This window comes from Apus apus, chromosome 5 (assembly GCF_020740795.1).
Source record: "Apus apus isolate bApuApu2 chromosome 5, bApuApu2.pri.cur, whole genome shotgun sequence".
Classification (NCBI taxonomy): Eukaryota; Metazoa; Chordata; class Aves; order Apodiformes; family Apodidae; genus Apus; species Apus apus.
The window spans coordinates 20,099,499-20,125,837 of record NC_067286.1 but is presented as its reverse complement, the minus strand read 5'-3'; the positions used below and the strand labels follow the sequence as shown (position 1 = coordinate 20,125,837).

Sequence of the window (26,339 nt, the reverse complement as noted above, 5' to 3'; positions counted from 1 at the left end):
CAGCTACTTTACTATGTTACATGGCTGGAAGAATTTGCTTTAATTTTGTTTGATCTTTTATGCAGAATTTGAATTTCTGATACCAGTAAGGAAGCAATTTTTCTTTTGGTATTTTTAAAAAGCAGAGGGAAAAATGTGGATGAAATAGAATTCAGAGGAAGTGAGTGAGATTTTATAAAATGAACCTTTAAAATATCAGCAAACTGGTGTAACAATAGTTATAGGGGAAACAAGTTTTACTAGGTTCAGCAACTCCTTAGGAAATGGAGCAAAGAAGGACATAGAGACCTATTTGTCAGGAATAAAATACTGTCATCTTCCCTAATGGTTTCCAACTGCTTGATTTGTGCATGTGTGATAGAGCTGGGGTCATTGTGTTTTATTAATTATCCTACCAGACTCATTTAAAGCACGTTCAAACTGTCACCAATGAAGGCGCAAGAGGGAAGAGGAAAGAACTCAAGGAGTTAAAAAACTGCAGGATAACTGTACAGATTGTTAGGATATTGAAGTATAGTAATTTATTATGTATCAGTTAATGTATCATTATGTATCATCTGTTATTCCCCTTCTTAAGAAGGGGAATTTTGTTATTTGGGGTTTTTCTTGTTGCATACCAGGCCATGAATCATTATAAAATGTCAGACTCTGAATGCACCTACTGCTCTTCCCAGCTGGAAGGCATTTCTGAAGGATTCTGATGGCCTAGACATTGTATAGGAGGCGTTTCTGGTTTAAGTGTGATTTTTGCTCTTGACATTTGTTTCTCATTTAGTCATGTGTCGTGGCAAGTATAGTACGTTATACATCTGTAAGACGGAGTGTCTGGTTACCTCTGTAGTTCTGCACAGCAAAGACCTTCTATTTGGGGAACAATGATGTGAACTTGTACCCCTCCTAACACTCAGGACACAATAAGTGTCCTCTCTGTAGGCACTGGGAACTGAAAACCTCATGCAACTCTTGGAGGTTTATTTCAGAAAGCAAATGTAAATTTTGTAACCCAGACTTTATTTTAAAGTGAATATAAAGGAGTAAATCTTATATTTAATTACGTTCAAAAGACATCAGTAGCACAGTGCATGTGATAATTCCTGTCCAAGTTCCATGTGATTTCTATTTTCCCAGCTCTGCTCTACTTGGCTACTTAGTACCATTACACTCCACTCTTCATAGCAAGCTCTGGAGGTTTTTGTGTTTCATTAATGGTCAGGAATTCATCACATGCTCCTGCTTGGTCATTTGACTGTTCTTTATGAACCAAGTGCACCATTTCTTGAGATTTGCTCACATCTCCGTTTAATCCACTTGTCTTCCTGTCTTCCACTGCCCCTTTGCCATTGTTAATCACTAGCTTTTTCTTCTGCCCACATCTAGTAGGAAATAAAAAGAAAATTAATATTATAAATGGAGAGTAGCATAAATAAGAAAAAAAATCAAAGTCAATATTCAGGAAAAGGTGCTTGAAAATTAATCTTGTGTCTGTCAGTGCAAACGTCACAATGCAAAGTATAAAGTTTCTCCATATTGCAGATTTATTATTTGAAAGCATCCACCATTATATGCTTAAAACTTGGCAGGAGCTCACTTTTTTGATTTCTACCTATTTTTACTACACATAGGGATAACATTCATTATTGAAAGCTAGAAAGGATTTTCTAACATTTAGATATATCCCCATTTATGAACTTTGTATATATCCCACTATAATAACAGTGACATTCTAAATCCAGACTTGGAACCACACCTTTGAAAATGCTGAGACAGCAGAAAATTTGTTTCACACTCTCACCTCATTATATAACTTTTTCCTTCTTTGCATCAGCATGACAGGCCTAGAAGCCTGCCAATAACAAGGAAATATGGAGAACTACTCTTGCTACTATCAACTGCATAGATGCTTATTATATTAAGGTAGGAAATAACTACTGTGTTTTTAAAGTTACACTCACTCCTGTGCTGCCCAATAAACTCTATGTGTATCTGAATGAACACACACACTCTCTTCTAAAAAGTCACCAGTCCAAAACCAATGCATACTGGTCAATATGGGCTTGGTGTTCTCCAGCATAGTAAAAAAGTACTAGTTACACAGCTGTGGAATTTGACCCAGGATGCTAAGATGGTTCTCTGGCTAGATGGTGCTGAGCATCCTGCTTGTCCTCCAACAGCCCTCCGTAAACTGAGTATAAAAAGTGTACTTCTCTTATGAGGGACAATGTCTCTGTGAAGTTGTACTTTAAACTGTTTTCTTCTTAAATGAAACATATTTTTGCCTGAATTACTAATTTGGCCACTTCATTATACTTTTATCCTTCTGAAGTACTACTTTTTCATGCTTACTGTGGGATAGGTGTGGGGATTTTATCCAGAGTAGCTCAGTTCACAGTGCTAATGATACACACATCCTTGAGAATTATTCCTGCTCTGCATCCAGGAAATTCTGAAGGAGGCAAGCAAGGAGTTGTGGAGCCTACCTGTGGTTACTACTATTTCCATTTTTCTATTTCTCACTTGTTTCTATTTCTATTCACATAGTTTTCACTCTTAGTGGACAGGATTTTCTGATTAGTAATAGTAGAGAATAATTAATTCTCTGTGATGTATATACATCTATATACAGTCTCCCCCTACAGATAAAGACCAAGTGGTTTATATAGCTATGGACATCACATGGTTCCACATGAGTGTGAAGGCTGATGTGTAACCTGTGCAAGACACGGTGACCTGGCCCCCAACACCCCAAGTCACAGAGCCTCACAAAGGAAGCTCTTTCTTGCATTATGGTACTCTGTTCTTTCACAAAGCTTTGAAGCCTTTCAATGAAGCAAAGAGCAAAGTAGTGTGTTTTGAAAAAGTAAACCTTACCTTCTCCGGCTGTTAACAGCAATGCACACTGCAAGAATCAACGCAAGTGCCAGAAGAGCAGCAACTATAATAAGCCATTCTGTGGGGAAAGTTGAGGGAGGGAAGGAGATTGTGTTAATGTATCTCAAATAGATTTGCTGTTTTGCAGAATGACAAGAATACAAGTTCTTTTACATTGTTTACCATGTCAGACTTTTTCCTAGCTTGCACAAATGTTTATTTATTTTACAAAGTGCTTCTGTGCAAATAAAATACATTTTCATCATTCTGCTATACACAAGCCAACTCAGATGGTAAACCCTATCACTGTCAGCACCTACAAGCACTGTATTTGATGGGCATAGGTAAACAGGAGTAGTAGTATCACTGATTTGCTTCAAGAGCAAAAGAAAAGGCTTAGCAATGATAACACTTGTAATCCCAGACACAAAAGCAGGATGACTTTCAGGTACACTTAGATGTTGATTTTTTCATTTAAATTCCTACTTTAGGAGTGTTTTGGGGGCAAACTCTAAACACAAAAGGAACTACAAAACTGGAAGGGACCCTAAGAAGTCATATCAGCTAGATTTGACTCCAATGAAACATGGTCAGTAAGAATTTGCTCTTAATATTTTTTGTAAAGGAGACTTCATAGCCTTCCCAGTAGCCTATTCTTTATGCTGTATAACCATTATAGACAGAGATCTCTCTCCTAAGAAATAAATCCTTTGTTGTTTGAAAAAAACCTGCACAGTTTAAAAAATGTCCTATGTTCCTTTTGAAAAAAAATACTTCTAATTAGTTAGCATTACTTCACGGTGAAAAACTGCTAAGCACTCCTTTTGTAGCACACTCATCTCATATGTCCCTTCAATTTACTCTGAAAATGATGAGTTCTCCAAAAGCTGCTTCAGATGTTACCTTTCCAAAATTTTCTTTATGTTGCTCTCCATTGTTTTTTCTATGTGATGAACACAATACCTTGAACTGAACACAGAGCGTCAGTTCTGGACTTGCTAGGGCTAAGTAGAGTAGGAAATCTCTCTGGTTTAAAAATTACTTTACAATTAATATGCCCTAAAATATTTTTGCTTTTTTTAAAAAATATTATCATAGTATTGGCTTATTTCTTTTCCATTTGAATCTACAAACCCTATTCTGCAACATTTCTCTCTGCTATTATTTTCACCAAGCATTCTCATGTGTATGATACTTTGCATATATCTTTATTGAATCTTGCCTGATTTAGTCTCAATTTATAAAGGTTATTTGGATCTTAATCTCATGCTCCAAATGCATATTTTCTGTCATCTTGATATTGCTGGAAAATAATGAGATACAATCTGCTCAATTTTTCAGACCACTAATGACAGTGGTAAGTATTGTCTGATTCAGCACAAAGCCTAAACAACTGTACTTGACCTACATCTTCTTATGTCATTTCATATTAATACAATTCCATGCTTAAATTGTTAAAACATTACTTCAAAAACCTACCTGGTACTGGGGCTGACCTTGGTTGTGAAACTATTTTTGTGGTTGTCATCTCTCCAAAGAAAGTAGTGGATTCATAATGTCCCTTGTGTGGTCTTTGATTACCGTATATACTGGATGTAGATACTAAAGAACAGAACCATCTGTTAGGCTAAATATGCTTAGTGAACATTTAACAGTAAGGTACAACCCCTATGACTTTCACAATTTAAAACCCATGTTCTAGAAACCTTCATGCTGAGGTAATTAAAAAGTATTTCTGCTGAAAACTGTTACATAGACTATAATCATCATACTCACCTGAACTATGGATAATTTTAGTATAGAGTGCCTAGCAGGAGGAGGGATGTCATTCTCCCCTTGTACTCAGCACTGGTGAGGCCTGTGTACAGTTCTGGATACCTCACTTCAAAAAGGATATTGAGGTGCTGGAGCAGGTCCAGAGGAGAGCAACAAGGCTGATGAAAGGACTAGAGGGAAAGTCTCATAGGGATAGGCTGAGGGAGCTGGGGTTGTCTAGCCTGGAGGAGACTTGGGGGGGACCTTATCACAGGTGGGGGCTAGGCTCTTTTTCCAGGCAACTAGCAACAAGACAAGAGGGAATAGGCTCAACCTGCTCTAGGGGAGGTTTATGTTGGATATTAGGAAGCACTTCCTCACAGAGAGGGTGATTAGACATTGGAATGGACTTCCCAGGGAAGTGGTGGAGGCACCGTCCCCGGATGTGTTGAAGGACAGGCTGGAAGTGGCACTTAGTGCCATGGTCTAGCTGATGTGGTGGTGTTGGTCATAGGCTGGACTTGATAATCTTAAAGGTCTTTCCCAGCTTTGGTGATTCTGTGTGATTCTGTGTGATTCTCTTCTCCAGTCTGAACAATCCCAACTCTCTCAGCCTGTCTTCACAGCAAAGGTTCTCCAGCTCTCTGATCTCTTCATGGTCCTCCTCTGGACTTGTTCCAACAGCTTCATGTCCTTCTTATGTTGGGGGCCTTCAAACTGGACGCAGTACTCCACAGGAGGTCTCACAAACGTAGAAGAGGTTGAGAGTCACCTCCTTCAACAAAAATCTACCCTGGGATGGTTCTACTATTTTCTAAAGAAGTGCACAAAAATAGTATTTGGATTAGTGTGCATGAGAAATATCATTTGGAAAAAACCCTCAGTGGTAGGATTATTATCTGTATGGAAACTACACTTGGGAATAAGGAAAAGTCCCTTCATTTCCCATGATATAAGCATATGACAACATAGTAAAAAAAAAAAAAAAGTTATGTGTAGTGTATTAAGTAAAAACGGTTACTGTTAACAGCATTAACTCTATCAGAAGAGTATAATTAATCACTGACAAAAGCAAGTAGACTAGGAAAAAAACGTTTCACAGAATATTACCTTTCTTTTGATACATATTCAACTAATGTAGAGGGAAATTAATCAGGCAAAAAGTGACAGAGAGGTAAGTGTTACATATCTATAATTTGTGACCAGAAAAAAAATAAAGACAAAATGTTACCATATATGTTGGACAATGAGGAAAAAGTTTACACTTGCTTGCTGTTAAGGGTGTGCTACCACATACAAATACCAGAATATAAGAAATGTTATTTGCAAAACACTATTTGTAGGCTTTTAGCAAATGTCCTCCTGTTTGCACAGGAAGAGATTCCCTTCAAGGGTATCTTACAAGCAAGTTGTAAACAATAAAAAAGAATGAAATACTAATATGATAATAATTTATAATAATGGTTAGTACACATAATTTCAGACAATTGTCACTCTCCAAAATAATAACCGACTGACAGATAAATGAAAATTATCATAATTTGTAGTTCTTACTAGTAGGAAGAGAGGTCTGTAATTGGTTAAGATGATCTTCAGTGTACAGAAAACTTCCAGGTATCCAACTGAAATGAGAACTGTCTGTGGTGGTTTTTTGTTCATTTTCACTTCATAGAATCATAGAATCATAGAATCCTAGGGGTTGGAAGAGACCTCGAAAGATCATCTAGTCCAACCCCCCCTGCCAGAGCAGGGTCACCTAGAGTACATCACATAGGAATGCATCCAGGTGGGTTTTGAATGTCTCCAGTGAAGGAGACTCCACAACCTCCCTGGGCAGCCTGTTCCAGTGCTCTGTCACTCTTACAGTAAAAAAATTTTTTCGGATATTCACCTTGAACCTCCTATGCTCCAATTTACACCCATTACCCCTTGTCCTATCACTGGTCATCACTGAGAAGAGCCTAACTCCATCTCCCTGACACTCACCCCTTACATATTTGTAAACATTGATGAGGTCACCCCTCAGCCTCCTCTTCTCCAAGCTCAAGAGACCCAGCTCCCTCAGCCTTTCCTCATAAGGGAGATGTTCCACTCCCTTAATCATCTTAGTAGCTCTGCGCTGGACTCTTTCAAGGAGTTCCCTGTCCTTCTTGAACTGAGGGGCCCAGAACTGGACACAATACTCCAGATGCGGCCTCACCAATGCAGAATAGAGGGGGAGGAGAACCTCTCTTGACCGACTAACCACACCCTTTCTAATGCACCCCAGGATGCCATTGGCCTTCTTGGCCACAAGGGCACATTGCTGGCTCGTGGTCATCCTCCTGTCTACCAGGACCCCCAGGTCTCTTTCACCTACACTACTCTCCAGCAGGTCAGCCCCCAGCCTAAACTGGGACATCGTGTTGTTCTTCCCCAAATGCAAAACTCTACACTTGCCCTTGTTGAATTTCATCATGTTTCTCCCCGCCCAACTCTCCAGCCTAAGTCTCTCTGAATGGCAGCACAGCCTTCTGGTGTGTCAGCCACTCCTCCCAGCTTGGTGTCATCAGCAAACTTGCTGAAGGTACATTCTATACCCTCATGCAGGTCGTTGATGAAGATGTTGAACAACACCGGTCCCAGTACCGACCTCTGAGGGACTCCACTAGTCACACACCTCCAACCAGATTCTGCCCCATTGACTACAACTCTCTGACTCCTTCCCATCAACCAGTTCCTAATCCACCTCACTACCTGACCACCAAACCCATACCTGATCAACTTATCTACAAGGATGCTGTGGGAGACGGTGTCAAATGCCTTACTGAAATCAAGATAAACCACATCTACCGCTCTCCCATCATCTATCCACCTACTAATTTCCTCATAGAAGGCTATGAGGTTAGTCAAACATGATTTACCCTTGATAAAACCATGCTGACTGCTCTTGATGAGCCCCATGTCCTTGATATGCCTAGAGATAGAGACAAGAATAAGTTGTTCCATCACCTTTCCAGGGATGGAGGTGAGGCTGACCGGTCTATAGTTACCCGGGTCCTCCTTCTTGCCCTTCTTGTAGACTGGAGTGACATTTGCTATCCTCCAGTCCTCAGGCACCTCTCCTGTTACCCATGACTTACTGAAGATGATGGAGAGTGGCCTAGCAATGACCTCCGCCAGCTCCCTCAGCACCCTTGGATGCATTCCATCTGGACCCATCGATTTATGGACGTCCAGATTACTCAACTGATCCCTAACCTAATCCTCATCTACTATGTCCTCACCTATCTTGACTACTTCTGGGGCTATATGACTCTGGGGCTCATGGGGAAATCCTGCAGGAGTAAAGACAGAGGCAAAGAAGGTGTTCAGCACCTCTGCCTTCTTTATATCCTCTGTCACCAGGGCTCCCACCTCATTCCTCAGTGGGCCAATATTGCCTCTAGTGTTAGTTTTGTTAGCTATGTATTTGAAAAAGCTCTTTCTATTATCCTTAACCTGACTTGCAAGGTTAAGTTCCAAGGAGGCCTTAGCTTTCCTAATTGCCTCCCTACATTCTCTGACAACATTCCTATATTCCTCCCAAGTGACCAGCCCCTCCTTCCATGATCTGTAGATTTTCCTTTTCCACTTAAGTTTGCCCAGTAGTTCCTTTTTTAACCATGCTGGTCTCCTAGCTCCCTTACTAGATTTCCTAACCCTTGGGATGCTCTCATCCTGTGCTTGCAAGAAGTGGTCCTTGAATGTTGACCAGCTATCATGAGCCCCTTTACCTTCTAGCACCCTGTCCCATGGGATTTCCCTTAACAGTTGATTGAGGAGGCCAAAGTTCGCCCTGTGGAAGTCCAGGGTTCTGGTCCTACTGGGTATTCTGTTCCTTCCACACAGGATCCTGAACTCCACCATCTCGTGGTCACTGCAGCCAAGGCTGCCACTGACCACCACTGCTTCAACAAGGCCCTCCTTGTTGGTTAGTACAAGATCCAGCAGCGCTCCTCTTCTAGTTGGCTTGTCCACCATTTGCATTAAGAAGTTATCATCAATGCACTGGAGGAACCTCCTAGACTGTGAAAGGCTGGCTGTGTGAGTCTTCCAACAGATATCGGGGTAGTTAAAATCTCCTATGAGGACTAGGGACTGCAGTTGTGAGGCTACTGTCAGCTGCCACTTCCAGGTGGACTGCCAGGGGTGGGAGGCTGTACTGCAGCCAGATCTGTGGTGGGACTGCCTGGCAATCCACCAGTGAGGAGGAATAAGAAATTGAAGACAGAAGTTATGGGGCACAATTCTTCTATGATTGTCCTGCCCTCACCACCAGGATATCAGTCCCTGGTGATGGTCCTGCTGCTGTTACAGGAGCAAGCCATCGGATTAAGCCACCAGACTACCGCCACCACACCAGTCATGTTGCCAAAGCATATCAAGCCTGATCCACAGATCAAGAAAGGAAGATGGGGCTGGGGATTCATAATCAGCAGAGTGCATGTCTTGCAAAACAGTCAGAGGGCCACCCAGAAACATGCATCAGCAAAGGATGGAAACCACCAGCTGTACCAGCAAGTCACTTCTGCCTTGTCCAGAAGGTAATTATATCAACAGCACAGACTACACCACAGATTTTTGCACTGCAAGTTCACAACAAGAATATAGACGGTCAGCATGAGAAAGGTAGGAAAAGGAGACAATTTCATAAGAAATAATGTCTCCTTTCACACCAAGCATGACAAATAAGTATGACACATTATTCTTACTGGTACCCATCAGAGGAGAATCATCACCAGTTTTGTTTGTACTAGCAGTGTTCTTGTGGGGGATCTCATCCCCAGGGGCATCTGTGGAAAGCATGACATCTTCAAAGCTCTGGCCTGGTTCATTATCTGAAGGCAGACATGGCTATATTTGGTCTTCATGGTGGACACCATCAGGTGAGGCGACAGCTGTTACCATGATGATTTAATCAGCTGTGAATTCTGTGTGTATGCTGCTGTGCCCCTTCCATTTCCACCTTGTTCAAGTGGCGTACTCACTTCAAACTACTGCTACCATTTTCTCACCACAAAACAGGAAAAGAAGGGTGTTCTTCTATCCTCACATACATCATCACTGCTCTCTCAATGTATTAATCAGATACTTTCATATGCTCTTCACTTCCACTTTTTTACTTAATCCAAAATATTCCCAAAGACAGTGGACACAGCACCTCAGGCTGACCACAGATCCTCAGCTTCAGGGACACTGTCAAGTGCTGCTACAGTATGTTTTGCATGACAAATATCAGTATTGACAGTAATGACTTCTTTCTACAGGCATTGGTTCTCCTTTGTTGCTCAACATTCCATGAGTTGTTGTTTTGTTTGTTGTAGTCACAAGACTAAGCTTTGTCCCAGAATCAGCTTCAATTTTTGGCATTATTGAAGGTTTTTAGTTATTAGAATTACTTTGTGGTATGGTCTTTACTGAACCCACAGCCTATACTGTTTTTCTCTTCCTTATATGAAGATTACACTTTGTTTTTTAGTCAGATTGGATCATAAGGCAGAAAAGGAAACAAGGTTTTCTATTTATTATCACTGTCAGCTTCCTAACCTAAACTGCCCTGCTTTTTCAGAATAGCTGGCTGATGTAGTTTAGTAACAGGCAAAATGAGAAGATATATGCTCAGAGGCACACTCAGCAACCATAAAAATATTTTAACTAGTTGTCACAAAACCAAAAAAAGGTTCTGAGAACTGTCTATTTAAGAGATTACTAAATTTACCTTTCCTCTTATTAAATGAAGTGTTTCTCATGTTTTTAGAACATTACTTTGATGGTATAAATGGTATGTGTTACATGAGACTGCACCAAGATGTTGTGTCATGCCAGTTTTGTAAATTATTTTCTGTTTTAAGAACCAATAAAATCTATGAAAAGAACACTCTTTCCCCAGCTGAATATTCACAAATTAAAAGAATTAACCTCTTGATGCACAAATATACATAAATACAAATTCAACTTTATGGTAAAAACAGATTAGCAAAAGTAAATAATGTAACTTATCTAATGAGCTGGATGCAATTCCACAGTCATGCTTCGCTAAGGAACAGAAAGTGTATTGGTAAGTAAAAAATAAAAGATTTATACAGAGCTAAAATTGAAAACTTCTATTTCACCACCATCCAGGCAGAACACAGAGTAAATTGATCACTCTCTATTTCGTCATTGTCTTAAAGAGATCAATAAGTTACTCCTTTCTACAAGTTCATTGAGTAATTTTCCAATACAGTCCATCTGAGAAACAGAAGTAATTAAATACACATAATTGACATCATTACTAGTACCTGTAGTGGAAGACTCTCTTTCAGCATTCTCTCTGGAAGGAATAACTCTATCCCTCTCTTGTCCCAACCTGTATAGACCAATGGGTCTTACCCTGAGTTGTTCCTTTTGGTGCCATGGTTAGAGGCCATAGCTGTTATGATGATGGTGAGAAAAGTATGAATTCAGTATATAGAGATCCATTTATTCTTTTCCTCATTGATTCTTCTATCTGTGATAGGCCTTACTCAAATGTCTACTACATCTACTGGCAAAGAGTAAAACAGATTTTCTTTCTCTAAGCTAAACAGACTGAGCTCACTTAGCCTTTCTTCATATGGTAGATGCTTCAGTGCTTTAATCATCTTAATGGCCCTGTGCTGGACTCTCTCCAGGAGTTCCTTGTCCTTCTTGAACTGGGGAGCCCAGAACTGCACACAATACTCCAGGTGAGGCCTCACAAGGGCAGAGTAGAGGGGAAGGAAAACCTGCCTCAACCTGCTGGTCACATTCTTCTTAATGCACCTAAGTATAGCACTGGCCCTCTGGGCTGCGAGGGCACATTGTTTGGTGCGTTACCAGCTTGTTGGCCACCATGAGTCCCAGGTCTTTTTCCCCAGAGCTGCTTTCCAGCAGGTCACCCCCTAACTTGTACTGGTGCCTAGGGTTGTTCACCCCCCAGATGGAGTACTCAACACTTGTTCTTGCTGACCTTCATTAGGTTTCTCCCTGCCCAGCTCACCAGCCTGTCCAGGTCATGCTGGAGGGCTGCACAGCCTTTCAGTGTCAGCCAATGCAGCTAGTTTTGTATTACCAGCAAATTTGTCATCGGTACATTCTATCCCTTCATCTAGGTTGTCAATGAATATATTGAACAGGACTGGACCCCTGGGGGATACCACTAGTCATGGGCCTCCAGTTGGCCTCAGCCCCACTGACCACAACTCTCTGAGCTCTGTTCTTCAGCCAGTTTCCAATCCATCTCACTTCCCAATCGTCCAATCCTCACTTCTCAAGTTTGGTTGTAAGGATGTGATGGGAGACAGTGTTGAAAGCCTTGCTGAGGGCGAGGTAGGCCACGTCAACTGCCCTCCTATCATCTATCTAATTTTGCCGTCATAAAAGGCAAGGTCAAGCATGACTTCCCTTTGGTGAATCTGACATTATTATTATCTTTCCATATAAACATTCACTGTTTCCTACAGATATAACCTTGCTAGATAGCCTGTTAAATCCTTGTGACTGCATGACACAGAACACAAAACATAGACAAAAGTTGTGGAATTAATCTACTGTAGGTCTTGACATGTAATCCATGTAGGAGAGAAAACAAACCTACAGTAACAGGTCTGAAGAGTAAGTTCTGAAAGTCATAATATAACATCAGAATTGCTCAGGTTTACTCACAGAATCCATTATGGCCTCAGAATGGAGAAGTCTTAGTAAAAAAGTCTACAACGAAACCATTAGTAAAACCTGATAATTTACTAAAATGTGACCTGTAATATGACCTGTGTGAGAAGATTCCTTTTTAGTATTACCTGCAAGAGTAAACTCATGTTGTTTAATACTCCCAGTTGTAATTGCAGGATTTTGATCTTGACTGACCCATTCAGAAAGAACACTGTGTAAGAGTGGATGCCAGGTTGGTCTTTGATGTTTTTCATTTTCACTTGTGACTAGTACAGATAAGATGATGATTGAATCACTAATCATAAGAATACCCAATACCAGTCGTATTATTCTCATCCTTATGGTCTACACAACAACAGTGCTTGGCTTTTACATTTTTGACTTTTTCTTTTCATTGTTGTATTGTTGCATTTGATGTGAAATGAAAGACAAAATAAAAGAGAAGTCCTTCGGAAACCCTATCATACAAAAGCATCACTAGGATCGGAAGAAGAATTAAGTGTGCTGGAAAGTACTCCAATGACCACATAGAAAAAACTGCTTGCATCTATACTTCATATTTATTAATACTAACTTAGCTGTTGAGCCTGTGTATTCTGGGTGAATAGAAGTGAAAAAGATTACAAACTTTCTGAGTTAATATCCCAATTACACAATTTCAAGGCTGGCTCCAAGGAAATTGTCATTTCTTCTGAGACTGACTGAATGAAATAACTAGGTTCAAAGTTGAGAAGCATACTTGTTTTGAACACAATAATAACTAAAGTTCTTACTGATAAAATAAATTAATTGATAATTCTTTAAAATTGTTTTAGGTATGAGTGGATTTTTAGTTCAATAGAGCTATAGGATGATCACTTTGGAACAATTCATATCAGGAAAATTAAGCTATGTATTAAAATAATGATGATATATTAAGTATTAGAATTTATGATATTGAATCACAGAATGCCAGGTTGGAAGGGACCTCAAGGACCATCTGGTTCAACCTTTCTAGGTAATACTATATGAGATGGCTCAGCACCCTGTCAAGTTAAATCTCTCTCTCTCTCTCTGCCCTTTTGTTTGTGAGACTATTCCAGTGTTTGATTGTTCTTGTGAAAAATTTACCTCTTGTGCCCAATCGTAACCTCCCCAGGATCAACTTGTGCCCATTATCCCTTGTCTTTTCCATGTGACTCCTTGTAAATAGGGAGTCTCCATCTTCTTTGCAGCCACTCTTTAAGTACTGGAACATGGTAATAAGGTCTCCCCGAAGCCTTCTTTTCTCAAGGCTGAACAAACCCAGTTTTCTCAGCCTCTTCTCATATGGCAGGTCCTCCAGTCCTCTGATCATTCTGATGGCCCTTCTCTGGACCCTCTCCAGCCTGTCTGCATCTTTTTTGTATAGTGGGGACCAAAACTGAATGCAATACTCCTGGTATAGTCTGACAAGCACTGAGTAGAGTAGACTTCTTTATCTCTGCTGGTTATGTCCTTGTTGATACAGCCCAGCATCCTGTTGGATTTCTTTGCCACTGCAGCACACTGCTCACTCATGTTGAGGCTGTTATCCATCAAGACCCCCATGGTTCCACAGGGCTGCTCTCCAGCCAGGTGAATCCCAGTCTGAACTGTACCCCTAGGTTATGTGTTCCCAGGTGCATGGCATTACAGTTCTCTCCATTGAACTTCATAAGGTTCCTGCTGGCCTACTCCTCCAGCCTGTCTAAGTCATCCTGGAGGGTGGCTCTTCCTTCTGGAGTGTCAATCTCTTCACTCATCTTGGTGTCATCAGTAAACTTCATCAGGGCACTCCTGATCCCAACATCCAGGTCACTTATGAAGATGTTACCAGTCCCTGGGGGACCCCACTTGTGACTGGTTGAAGAAGAAGAAAAAAGAGAAAAAAAATAAAAGAAAAAAAAGAGAAAAAAAAGAAAAAAGAAAAGAAGAAAAGAAGAAAAAAAGAAAAAAGAAAAAGAAAAAAAATGAAAAAAACCCACTTTTTTCCTTGGAAAATCATGAGTGAATACATGCATTCAAACAGGCAGAAATGGAGAACTTAGGTAGTGATAGAAGATATATTCATTCTGTTGATATGTAACTCAAATGACTTTCCCAATTGCAAAAGAGACCACTGAAGGAAAAGTTGATGAGAAGACAATCCAATTTTCGTACAATATATGTGTGAAAAAGAAGAATGAACAACAGGTAAGACAGGAAAAGTAAGAAACAAACCATCCAAAAAGAAAGGAAGTTCCTTATTAGTACTTGGAGCACACTTGGCCATACTCTTGTCCCAGACTGAAAATACTGTTGAGTAAATAATGTCTTCTGAAGAGTCTTCATCATCTGAGCCATTGACACGTGAAGTCACATCTGCTGTGATGATGTTAAATCTGCCATGAGGCTCTAACACAAAAGGTCTTCTGCTGACAGCAGTTACGCTTTTCTGTCTCCCCAACCTGCAGGCTTACAATCACAAAGTGTACAGCACCATACTTCTATGGTCCATGTCTCCTCCTGGTTCTTCCACTCACAAGGGATTCATCACTTTGCCATGACCCTGCTGAAGCTGCCCCAATGTGGCTCTTAGCTACATTTCAATGCCCTATGCTCACAGCACTAACCATACTCTGTCCTCTTCTAGCAGAGTGAGTATAGTGTAACAGACTCAAAAAACATTTTCTTCTTTTCCCCAACAAGTTCTTCTCATTGGAATAGTCTATCTCTAAATTGCCTCTGAACAGAAAAAAATAAAACCCCAAGTACATCCCTTATAAAAAAACCTCACATACTCATCTCTTTCAGACAGGCAGAATATCTCCACAGTATATGAACAATGTGGACAACTGCTCCACCACCACCAAAGTACAGTCAATGACAGAAAGCCTAGTGTTTTGCTTTTCCCACTTCAAATGCATCATAATGAAAAGTAGTGACATATATGATACATTCAGCCTTTAATCTAAGTGCTGTCTTAGCATGACATTCTTTACCCTTGGTTTCTTGTGTGGCTTCTTGTGTCTTCTCTCCAGGAACTGACAATCACCAATGGTTTGAGAAAGAATTCCACCGAGCTTGGGTGGTGGATTTCTCCAGATTGTCATGATGAGACCCTGAAGCTGTTAAGACATGGTTCATCCAACCAAGATCTTGCTATTATTACTTGAGAAGCACTTTTCCTTCAGCAAAGTTCACCAGCACTAGAACCCTGAACATGCTCATGCCAATGAGACAGATGCAAGTGCAAGACAAATGTATGAATTCATCATATAATCACATTCCTCCAACAGCAAAAATAGCCACTGCTTTTAGTGTCAGTCAAGTTTGAAACTTTCTACTAAAGTGTAAGATTGTGTTACTAGCTTCGAAAGCCCAGTGAATTGAATTTTGCATAGCATTTTTAGTTGCGACATATCAAAATACAGTACACAAGTGGCTTGGCAATTTGGAACTACCACTTAAAGCAGTTTTTGGTGAGCAAGACCATACTTTTGACATGGATTACCCACATTCACAATCATAAATATATTAGAATGACAAGACACTTTCACCACAAATTGACAAAAATGTCCTTTTCTACCTCAGAAATTTACTTCAAGTGATAATTGGTTGCACTAATTTGTGGTGCCTCATAAAGCAAACAGCTGTGATAAAAAAGCAATGAGAAACACTAAACATTCTAAACTCTATGTATAAGCATTGAAGTAAACACACAGTAAATGTTTTTGCTCCCCTTGTCCTAGAGAGCGAAGGTTATTCCTGACTTAACCAGTCTGGAAAGTCTTTCAGTGTCTTTCCAGAATTGGACGTGATGCATACTTCACCACTTACCAGAATACCCTATTGGAAGAAAAAAAAAAACACATTTTAATGCAATCTATATTTGATGTAGTCATTATCATACGTAAATCTTACTAGTACTCGCAGTATATTCTCCACCGTCTTTTTCAGGGTAATCATCAGCTGCCGTCACCAAAGAGTTGTCAGGTGATACAGGAGAAATTTCGTTATCTGTATGGTAATAGATGAGTCATTTACTATTTCATTAGCTGAGCTCAGTATTCAAAACTACTTTGGTCCTATACTACAAACTTCATTCCTTCATTTACTTGTCCAAGAGAGAAGAAAGATACAAACTCGGTTCTTCATACAACTCAATACCAAATAGCCTTACTTTACTAACATAATAAGGTTATCACTAAAACAGATTATTTGGAGAGAAGCATGTACTGCAGTGATAATGAACATTCTGGCAATGATCTGTTAATGGGATTTGAACTCTAATCATACCTTTATACATTCTGGACTTGGATTCTAGAGCAATTAGTGAAGTTATTTGTATTCCACTCTTAGCTGAGATACATTCTCAGAATTAATTAAAAAATCTAAACTCTGAATGTAAGCAGAGTTGGTAAGAGTTGTCATGGCAAGCAACTGATTTATGTCATACAGCTTGGGGAATGGCTGTAATCCTAGTTCTTAGGAAGAGAATGTTAGGATTTACCTTTCATGATGGAAATGTCATGAGTATACCATCAGTGAAAAGTAATTTTAAAATCCTGACACACAATATTTTCAGTATTTATTGAGGATAATGATGCCTAATACTGGTATCCTTCACTGGTAAGCTATTGGTGATTTGATTAAAAAGCCTGTGTTCAGAGATCACACAATAAACTTTACTGCACTTAGAGGATAAATTATATTTGTATCCCTGAGGTTCAGTGGGAGCCAGTCTTTCAGATGTCTGATAATTTCAGCCACACAGACAACATAAAAGATTAAATAAAATACATGCCACTTTCAAAAGAAAGCAAGATACAGGCAAAGCACTGATTTGTCCCCCTGCAGAAAGCCCTAGAAAATATTATGGCATTTGTATTTGGAAGGGTTTCATGAAAATAGAATTTGGCTTTACCACCTAAAGGAAGAACAACATTGTAATTTTACATTTTTGTCACTCTGTGCACTTTGTAATATGCTGTGGTAAGAAGATGACCTAAAACCCCTCTGTATGCATACAAAGAGAAATCACTTGTACTGTAAACACCTCATTGTTATTATTATTTAATGTCAATTCATCCTTTTAGAGAACAGATAAGAATATGTTCTCCTTATCTCCATATACCCATACCTTTGGCCTCACCAACCTCTGTGTTCACTGCTAGATATGTTTTTGAGATTTTAATTAAATAAATAGTTCAATAAGAACAAGAGCAAATTCTTAGAACCTTCGATTCTCAATATCTTGGGGAGGTTTATGTGGGAAATTGTGCTGATGTGTGCCTGCCTTGTGCTCCCATGTAATAAAAAAATCCTTAGAAATTCAGAATGTTTCTGTTTCCTTTCAAAGATACATCATCTCCTTTTCTTCTCTAGGATACAAATTAGAGACTGTGCTTCTCATTCCCTCATGACATCCTTTATCTAGCAATGTAATCCTTCACTCAGCTTATTTTAAAAGGGATATAAAGGGCTACCTACTGTCCTTACCAGAATCTTTTATAGGAGTTTCTTTTTCATCTCCTCCAGAAGAATGATCTGGCAGCTGTGAGACTGGTGTAGCACTTCCATAATATGAGGGGCTGGATCTCCTGATGAGGGGATCCATGGGAGTTGTGTCATGTGTTGATCCACTACCTACATTTTCATCATCAGCACTTGAGGTCGACAACCCTCCACTATGACGTGTGTCATCTGTGTTATAATGTGAGCCATCTGCATTATCAATGACTGTTGTAAAAGTAGAAATTAAGCAGTTGATAATCAAGAAGTGACATAGCTATGTATTAATAATGCTAAACATTTTAAGTCTTATAATTAAAAAATGAACAATTGTGATATAATATCAGTTCATCCATTTTTGCCATCCCATCTAGTGTGTCTAGATCATACATCACTAAATTATGTCTAATACATATATGCTGAAGTATGTATTTGTCAACCATAGGGGGCTTCCTCTGCATGAAATATTTTTATAAGACCATTTGATTTTGAACATAAAATCTTAGTATCTGTAAAGTCAATCATAATTTTAGAATTGGGACAAATAATTTATTTTGAGAGTTTTCTCCCACATCCAGCTGCTTTTCTAATGAACAGCTTAAATGTGATGCTTTAATTGGTGTCAAATGTCTCTTGCCTTGTTTTTCTTTTGTTTGGCCTGATATTAGCCAATAAAATACAATATTCTAATCAATACAATACCTATTTCACCCTGATTACTGAGGAAAGAAGTATCTAGTCTTTCAATTGGCTCACATGCTTTGTCCCTTGTTTCTGTAAAAGAAGGAAAACAGAAAATATTAATTTGAGAAAATCGAGAAAAAAAATCACCTGTATACCCATATTAATTGTACATAATCACAAAACATAACCTTCAGGTGTGAACAATAGATAACTAATTCCTAAATCAAGCATTATTCACTGATCTATCTACGTTCCCTTTTTTTTCCTTCTGAGGTGGAGCACTTCAAGATTGTTCTGTTGGCTAACAGTGAGATTCTCCATTTCCATAAGCATTTCAGAAAAGGCTATTGCCAGTTAAAATTGCCTTATTAGTTTCAATGCATATAGCCCCACTGCTGTGGCAGCAGTGGTAGTTCTGATTCTTTTTAGCTCAAGGGACCCCTCCCATGGAGGGCTCTGCACAGTGGTCTGGTGAGCACTGCTTGCTCCAGCAGCCTGCAGTGCCACATTTGGAGCCAGTTTGTGGACCGCCTAGCCCATAGTGCCAGAAGGGAATAAGACTCAGGAGGAATTATAAAGCTCTGGTAGGCATGGACATCACTGTAGCAGGAGAAGAGTCGGTGTGGATGACAGGAGATGACAGTTCACTTGATACTGTGCCAATGCAAAGGTGATTTTTAGTATGACCACCAAGAACAAAAATTTAAAAAGTCACAGCCATTCAAACCATCAGTTAATTTTGCCTACAGATTTCTGTAAGATCTCTTTCCTCTATGAATATGTAACTGCCTAATGTCTGAATGGAGATTTTCCTGAGAACAAATATTGGATTAACCTGCAAACAGGAAAGCAGCAGACATGTCCATCATCCTGGTATGGCCACCCTGGGCCTTCGAGCTGCTGCAGGTGGCAGCCACTCCTAGAACCCCTTAGCACAAATAATTGTTGTTCACTATGGAAGTTCATAACAGAAAAGCCAAGAGCCATCAGCTAGAACAGTTATGTCTTTTAGATTCACTGCTGCAGTGGTTCACTGCACTAAGCAATCATAATTAACTGCTCTGAAGATACGAAGTTACTCCCAAGGTCAGAAAACAGTTTAGTTCTAAACACACTGACAGCAAAATATGTCAAATTAATTGCTGGTATTACAGATACACTTCTAGAAGCTGACAAAACATATTTCTCAGCTGAAAAGAAGCCCTCATTCTAGTACCTTAAATACATTATATGTTATTGTTAGTTAATCTATATCTGAAATAAATCACAAAAGCATATACATACCTGTTGCATTGTAACAGTATGCATCATACCGACCAGTTGTATTTGCTGAAAGTTTGTAAATGCCAGTGTGATTTGCTGCACAAAGATGATAGGGATTGATTCGTGGGATAACAATATTTCCCACTACAAAACCATACCTGTGAAGAAAGGAGGAAAATAAACCATATTACATATTCTAGCAGATGGCATAAATGTTCTAGATATCTCAAACATTAAGAAACTACAATGAAGCCATTATTTTCATCTTACATTATTTTTTTAAAGTGCTTATGCATACTTTTTTTATATGAAGAATGTTCCTTTCTCACATATAGCTACATAAGTCTCCAGCCACTCAACACAATTTTGCATGTAACCTCCAGAGCTAAACCCATTTTAAGTAAGTGAGCATCTTATTAGCTATGACAATCAGCTTCAGAGCAAGGCAATTAAAGGGAGACTGGTTTCTCTTTTCTTCTGGGAGTCACATTTTCATTGCTTTAAGCACAACATACTCTTCAGTGATATTTCACATAGAAATGTTAGGGGAATAATTCATAGTATCTGATCAAATTTAGAGAATTATTTTAAGATACATCAATTTCAACAAAAAATGACAACTAAGTAAAATATTCTAATACAACACTCATTCATCCACAAATTCTTACGGTATCTTTCAGTCAAGCAATGTGGCTGTTTAGTACAGAGCTCACACATTTCATTGAAGACTGTTGTTAACAGACCTACATAATGCACGTGTTACTACTATTTTGCAATCCTGTAACATCTGATTAATACCAATGTACTTAGCTGGGAGGTGTGCTGGAATGGTAAAGAGAACTAGGGTTTGGTTTAGGATTTGTTTTACTTCTTGAGAGGTACTATTTATTAGGAAGGCATAAATTTTATAGCTATGCAACTTTTTATCTGTGAGCTCCATTCCAGTTACATATCTAATGTGCAGATCCTTGCAATTTTGAAACACCATTGTAGGTGGAATGATGAACATCTTTATTCATACTTCTAATGATGTCACTCTATAATCCATTAATCACTTGTGTTATGGTCTGTTGATTAATTTTATTCATTCACCATTCCACATGCATTTTCATTATTATACGCACTATATTTTTTCTCTCCTATTCAACCTTGACAAGAGCCCTGACAAGGGCTTCTAACACAACAAGTGAAGGTAAGAGGGTGGGAGAGCTGACCAGGAGGAAAGAGGGAGGGAATTCTATCTACATGTCCAAATCTGTTCTCTGCTAAGGTGTGAATTAGGGAGACATGCAACATCAATGAAAAACTATGGCTCCCCTCTGCAAAAAACACCTCCCTCTGCTTCTTCAAATTATCTCTATATTTTTAATACAGAAAAGACTTTCCACATTTTAGAGTACTCCTAATGGCTAGCACTGGAAATCTCTACATCTAGAAGTTGAGTTAGGATTGGACCCTCAGTCTCTACATACTGTAGAGTGCTGGACAATCCAGAATGACAAATACGTTCATACGCTAATGTTAGAGAAAGAACACGCCTACTATGTTGGGCAGGACATTGTATCTACTCTGTATGTGTTACTGTTTTAAATTACATTCCCACTTCTCATGGAAGAATTTTTAGGAACTTCCTGTCCATTGTTCCCTGGCACTTATTGTTCACCTCTTTCAACACCATGCAGGGAATAATGCCTGTGAAAGTGAACATGCCCTATGCTGTCATCAACAGCAGTGCGTGACATTTATATGTACAATAATGTTTTCAAGGCACTGTGCATACAACTTTCTATGATTACAAATTAATTTGTAAAGTTACTATTAATTTAAGAGGAGCTTTATTTGATGTTCATGGACTTGCAAGCCAGTGGGAAAGAACATTCATGCATTAGGCATTAAAAAGGAAAGCACCACTGGCTAAACTGAAGTGAAATAATTCACAGTATTGATTCTAGTAATACTTCTCATGGTTCTTGAATGAAAGTCTCAAAATTTTGGAGAAATGTCCACTGAAACTTTCTACTCCAGTCTTTTAAAAGATAAATTCAGTTTCTCCATATTTACTGTTTAGTTTGTAACAAAGCTGAAAATCCACTGATATTTATTTCAACTCTATAATGGTTTACCAACATGGATCCATGCTGATTTAAACAAACAAGCCCCCAAAAAACCCCAGCACCCACAACACAAAACAACAAACAAAAATTATCCAAAAAATTTTCATTTACAACTCCCAAAATAAATCTTTTTTCTTTCGATGAATGTTTGGGAAGACTTGCATAGTAAGTGCATTACATATTTTGCAAAGCAATATCACATGATCATTTAGTCTGACATCTTTACAGATCATAGGACTGTTGTGACTGAACAGAGGGCGTTCTTAGGGAAGCTATCTAATTTTGATTAAATTTTGGTGTGTCAAAGAATCTACTACAATCTTTGTAAGTTGTTTCAGCCAGTAATTGTTATTCTTACATATTTTGTTGTATTGCTACTCAGGTTTTCAAATAAAAAATTTCTGCAACTAACTTCCAGTCTCTTGGTCTGATTGTTTTTTGCTTAACTGAAGAATCTCTATTATCCACATTTGTTGCCCTATACATCTTTAATTACAGAGAGCCTAAGTAGCTTGTCAACATGTTTTTGGGTTTTTTAATCATTTTATGGCGGTTTTCTGAAACTTCTCCTTTCATGGATCATAAGAATGCACTAATACCATGGCAATTTTTCACTGGGATGTCAGGAATTAATTCCTCATGGTACCACTTGCTTTTTACCTTTTCTTAGAAGATGGAGTTCCATATATTTTATATACTATCTTCAGACTTTAACCTTATATCAGGTCATTGAAAATCACAAATACTTTTCATATACTTATCTTCACAATTAGTCAGTGGTATAGTATGATCTGAACTTCTTCCTAGTTAATTTATTATACTGTCAATCTTTATTTTTATCTTCAGATTTTATTGCTAAGATTCTGTTTCTCAAAGATAATTGGTAAAAAGTATATGCATTCAAGGACTTATTTATTACTGGACCCAGAGCAAACATACATATTCACAAAGATCATCACAGAATATAACTTACTTGAGGACTAATATGGCCATCTAATGAACAGCTATATTAAATCAACTCTAATTATTATACTATAGCATAAATGGATGGACTCATAATGACATATTATTTTTCAAGAACTTCTTTACCTGCAAGTTTCAAATCCAAGTTCATGAGCTTTCTTCAGCTGCTCTAATGTTGACAGGGTACTATTGAGAGCTCTGCAGAGTTCTACTGCTTCAGATCGTGTGAGGCTGTAGCGACCATTTTTCTCAACATGAAAAACTCCTCCATATCTGCAACTTATATTGAATTCTGTTATCAAAATAAAATTGAAGAAGGAATACAATTTGTTGGACTTAATGCTTCACTGAAGACCTGGAAATTATTTATTTTCAAGTATAGTGCTTTCAGTGCAAACCAGCAATAAGTAGAAGCTACCGATTAATTCAGAAATAGAGGTAGCACTTTCAGTCACCTTCTACATACTTCCCTTATTTGGGCTGAGACACAAGACGAATCATGAGCCTTTCCAAAAGTATCAATACAACATGTTTGTGTTAGGTATCTAGCACTTTTAACATATCATTAACAATAACATGAAGAATTTGAAAATACATTGTGAAAGTCCTGGAAACCCAATTACTGTAAACAAACTGAATATTAAAATGTGTTAAAGTATTTAATTCATAACATACTTTTAAAAATATTAAATGGTGTATAATCAGAGACTTTATGATCATAAGGTTCCTTAACTATCTCATTGTGATCCCTTCACAGTGAATCCTTTTAAATGAATATATTATGTAAATCCCCCTTTTAAATGAAGATATATGTCAATCCCCAGTTCCAAAACCAGCTCAAGCAATGTTTTCCTATTACTAGCTAGGCAAGAGCAGAAAGCTGGAATTGGTTTAATGCTCCATGATGCGCCTGACACAAAAACTGAGTAAACTACATAGATATTCTGAACTTGAACAACATTCTCTTGCTAAAAACTCCCTGAAAAATAATATTTGAGCTCTTATTCAGCCTGCTAGGGCAGAGAGAAGCATCAAATGCACATCACATAAGAGTTCATATGAAGAAACTTCTTGTCCCTGTTGATTTACCTTGGTAGTATTTCCCTCCATTTTAAAAGGCTTCCTGTTGCTGAGCTCACACACACAAACATCTTACTGCCAACCCATATCAGAGTTTCAATGTGCATTGCAGCAAGCTTGTTTAACACTGCAGGATGTCTTAGATGGATTTTAAGGTTTGCATATGGAAGTAACTTTCAATGTCAAGCAATACGAGGATAAAAATAATAGAATCAGAGAACTGTTTTGGTTGGAAAAGACCTTTAAGATCATCAAGTCTAACCATTAACTTCCAAGTCCATCATGCATGTATCTGAGCACCACATCTACATGTGTTCTAAATACCTCCAGGGATGGTGATTAAACCACTTCCCTGGGCAGCCTGTTACAATGCTTTGCAACCCTTTCAGTAAAGAAATTTTTCCTAATATCCAATCTAAACTTCCCCTGGACCAACTTGAGGCCGTTTCCTTTTGTTTAATCACTTGTAACTTGGGAAATGAGATCCACCTTGCTACAACCTCCTTTCAAGTAGTTGTAGAGAGTGATAAAGTCTCCCCTCAGCCTCCTTTTCTCCAGGCTAAGCAACCTCAGCTGCTTCTCAAGAGACTTGTGCTCTAGACTCTTCATCATCTTCATTGTCCTTCTTTGGATATTCTCGAGCACCTCAATGTTCATCTTGTAGTGAAGGGCCCCCACAGTATTCATGGTACAGCCTCAACAGTGCCAACTACAGGGGGACAGTCACTTTGCTAGTCCTGCTGGCCACACTACTTCTGATACAAGTCAGGGTGCTGTTGGCATCATTGGCCACCTATGCACACTGTAGGTTCATATTCATGAGCTGTCAACCAACACCCCTAGGTCCTTTTCTGCCACTCTTCCCCAAGCCTGTAGCATTGCATGGGGTTCTTGTGAGCCAAGTGCAGGATCCCACACTTGGGCTTGTTGACTCTCATAAAGTTGGCCTTGGGCCATTGATCCAGCCTGTCCAGATCCCTCTGCAGAGCTTTCCTATCCTCAGGCAGATGAATACTCCCACCTAACTTGGTGTCATCTGCATACTTACTGAGGGTGCACTTGATCCTCTCATCTGGATAATTGATTAAGACATTAAAGAGAGCTGGCCCCAGTACTGAGCCCTAGGGAACACCATTTGTGAATAAAATAAAAATTTAGGTGCCATGGCAATGTTGTGCATTTTATTTTCTGGCCTTCAGCCTGGGAACCCTGAACAAGAAGTACATGCAAAGCCTACAGGAGGGGAGTGCTTCATACAATTCACTACAGACAGTGAACTGAAAGCGTAAGTGGCTAGAAGATCTGAGATTATCCATTCATCTTTACATTTGAAAGATACTGCCTACACAATGCAACAGGTACAACAGGAAAACAGTATAATCCAACAGAACCCTGTGACTGAGTAAAATGAGTGGAAAAATAAGCATTTGTTTATCACCTTTTTAAACAGAAACAACTAAGAGAATAAGAATAAATAATAGGTATGTGTATGGAGAAAATGGGGAAACATAAGGATCCTTCAAAGGAATCTTACTGCAGGAGCTTTGATCCTGCCCCACCAGGGAATCAGATCCAGCCAACATGGGTTTAGGAAAGGAAGGTCCTGCCTGACCAATCCCATCTCATTCTATGATTGGGTGACCCACCTAGTGTATGAGGGGAAGGCTGTGGATATGGTCTACCTCATCTTCAGCAAGGCCTTTGACACAGTATCCCACAACATCCTCCTGGAAAAGCTAGAAATCCATGGCTTGGACAGGTGCAACCTTCACAGGGTTAAAAACTGGTTGGATCATAGAATCATAGAATCATAGAATCCTAGGGGTTGGAAGGGACCTCGAAAGATCATCTAGTCCAACCCCCCTGCCAGAGCAGGGTCACCTAGAGTACATCACACAGGAAGGTGTCCAGGCAGGTTTTGAATATCTCCAGCGAAGGAGACTCCACAACCTACCTCTCTGGGCAGCCTGTTCCAGTGCTCTGTCACTCTCACAGTAAAAAATTTTTTTCTGATATTCACCTTAAACCTCCTATGCTCCAATTTGTATCCATTACTCCTTGTCCCATCACTGGTCATCACTGAAAAAAAGCTTAACTCCATCTTCTTGACACTCACCCTTTACGTGTTTGTAAACATTGATGAGGTCACCCCTCAGTCTCCTTTTCTCCAAATTAAAGAGACCCAGCTCCCTCAGCCTTTCCTCATAAGGGAGATGTTCCACTCCCTTAATCATCTTTGTGGCTCTGCACTGGACTCCTTCCAGCAGTTCCCTGTCCTTCTTGAACTGAGGGGCCCAGAACTGGACACAATACTCCAGATGCGGCCTCACCAATGCAGAATAGAGGGGGAGGAGAACCTCTCTTGATCTACTAACCACACCCTTTCTAATACACCCCAGGATGCCATTGGCCTTCTTAGCCACAAGG

The 26,339-nt window shown here is 39.2% G+C and overlaps 1 protein-coding gene across 2 annotated transcripts in view; it reads right to left on the bottom strand.

Moving 5' to 3' along the window:
• Positions 1-975: 975 nt before the first annotated feature.
• CD44 (CD44 molecule (Indian blood group)) overlaps positions 976-26,339 on the bottom strand; it is a 48,057-nt gene continuing 22,693 nt past the window's right edge. The window contains exons 2-9 of one of the 2 annotated variants that reach the window (XM_051622229.1): positions 22,959-23,124; positions 19,777-19,913; positions 18,511-18,582; positions 17,797-18,036; positions 16,219-16,314; positions 4,348-4,470; positions 2,869-2,947; positions 976-1,373 (exon numbers count right to left, since the gene is read on the bottom strand). In XM_051622229.1, the coding sequence (XP_051478189.1) occupies positions 1,157-1,373; positions 2,869-2,947; positions 4,348-4,470; positions 16,219-16,314; positions 17,797-18,036; positions 18,511-18,582; positions 19,777-19,913; positions 22,959-23,124 (1,130 nt within the window). In that variant the 3' untranslated portion in view covers positions 976-1,156. The remainder of the gene's footprint in view (positions 1,374-2,868; positions 2,948-4,347; positions 4,471-16,218; positions 16,315-17,796; positions 18,037-18,510; positions 18,583-19,776; positions 19,914-22,958; positions 23,125-26,339) is intronic. The other variant, XM_051622230.1, reaches the window with a different exon arrangement.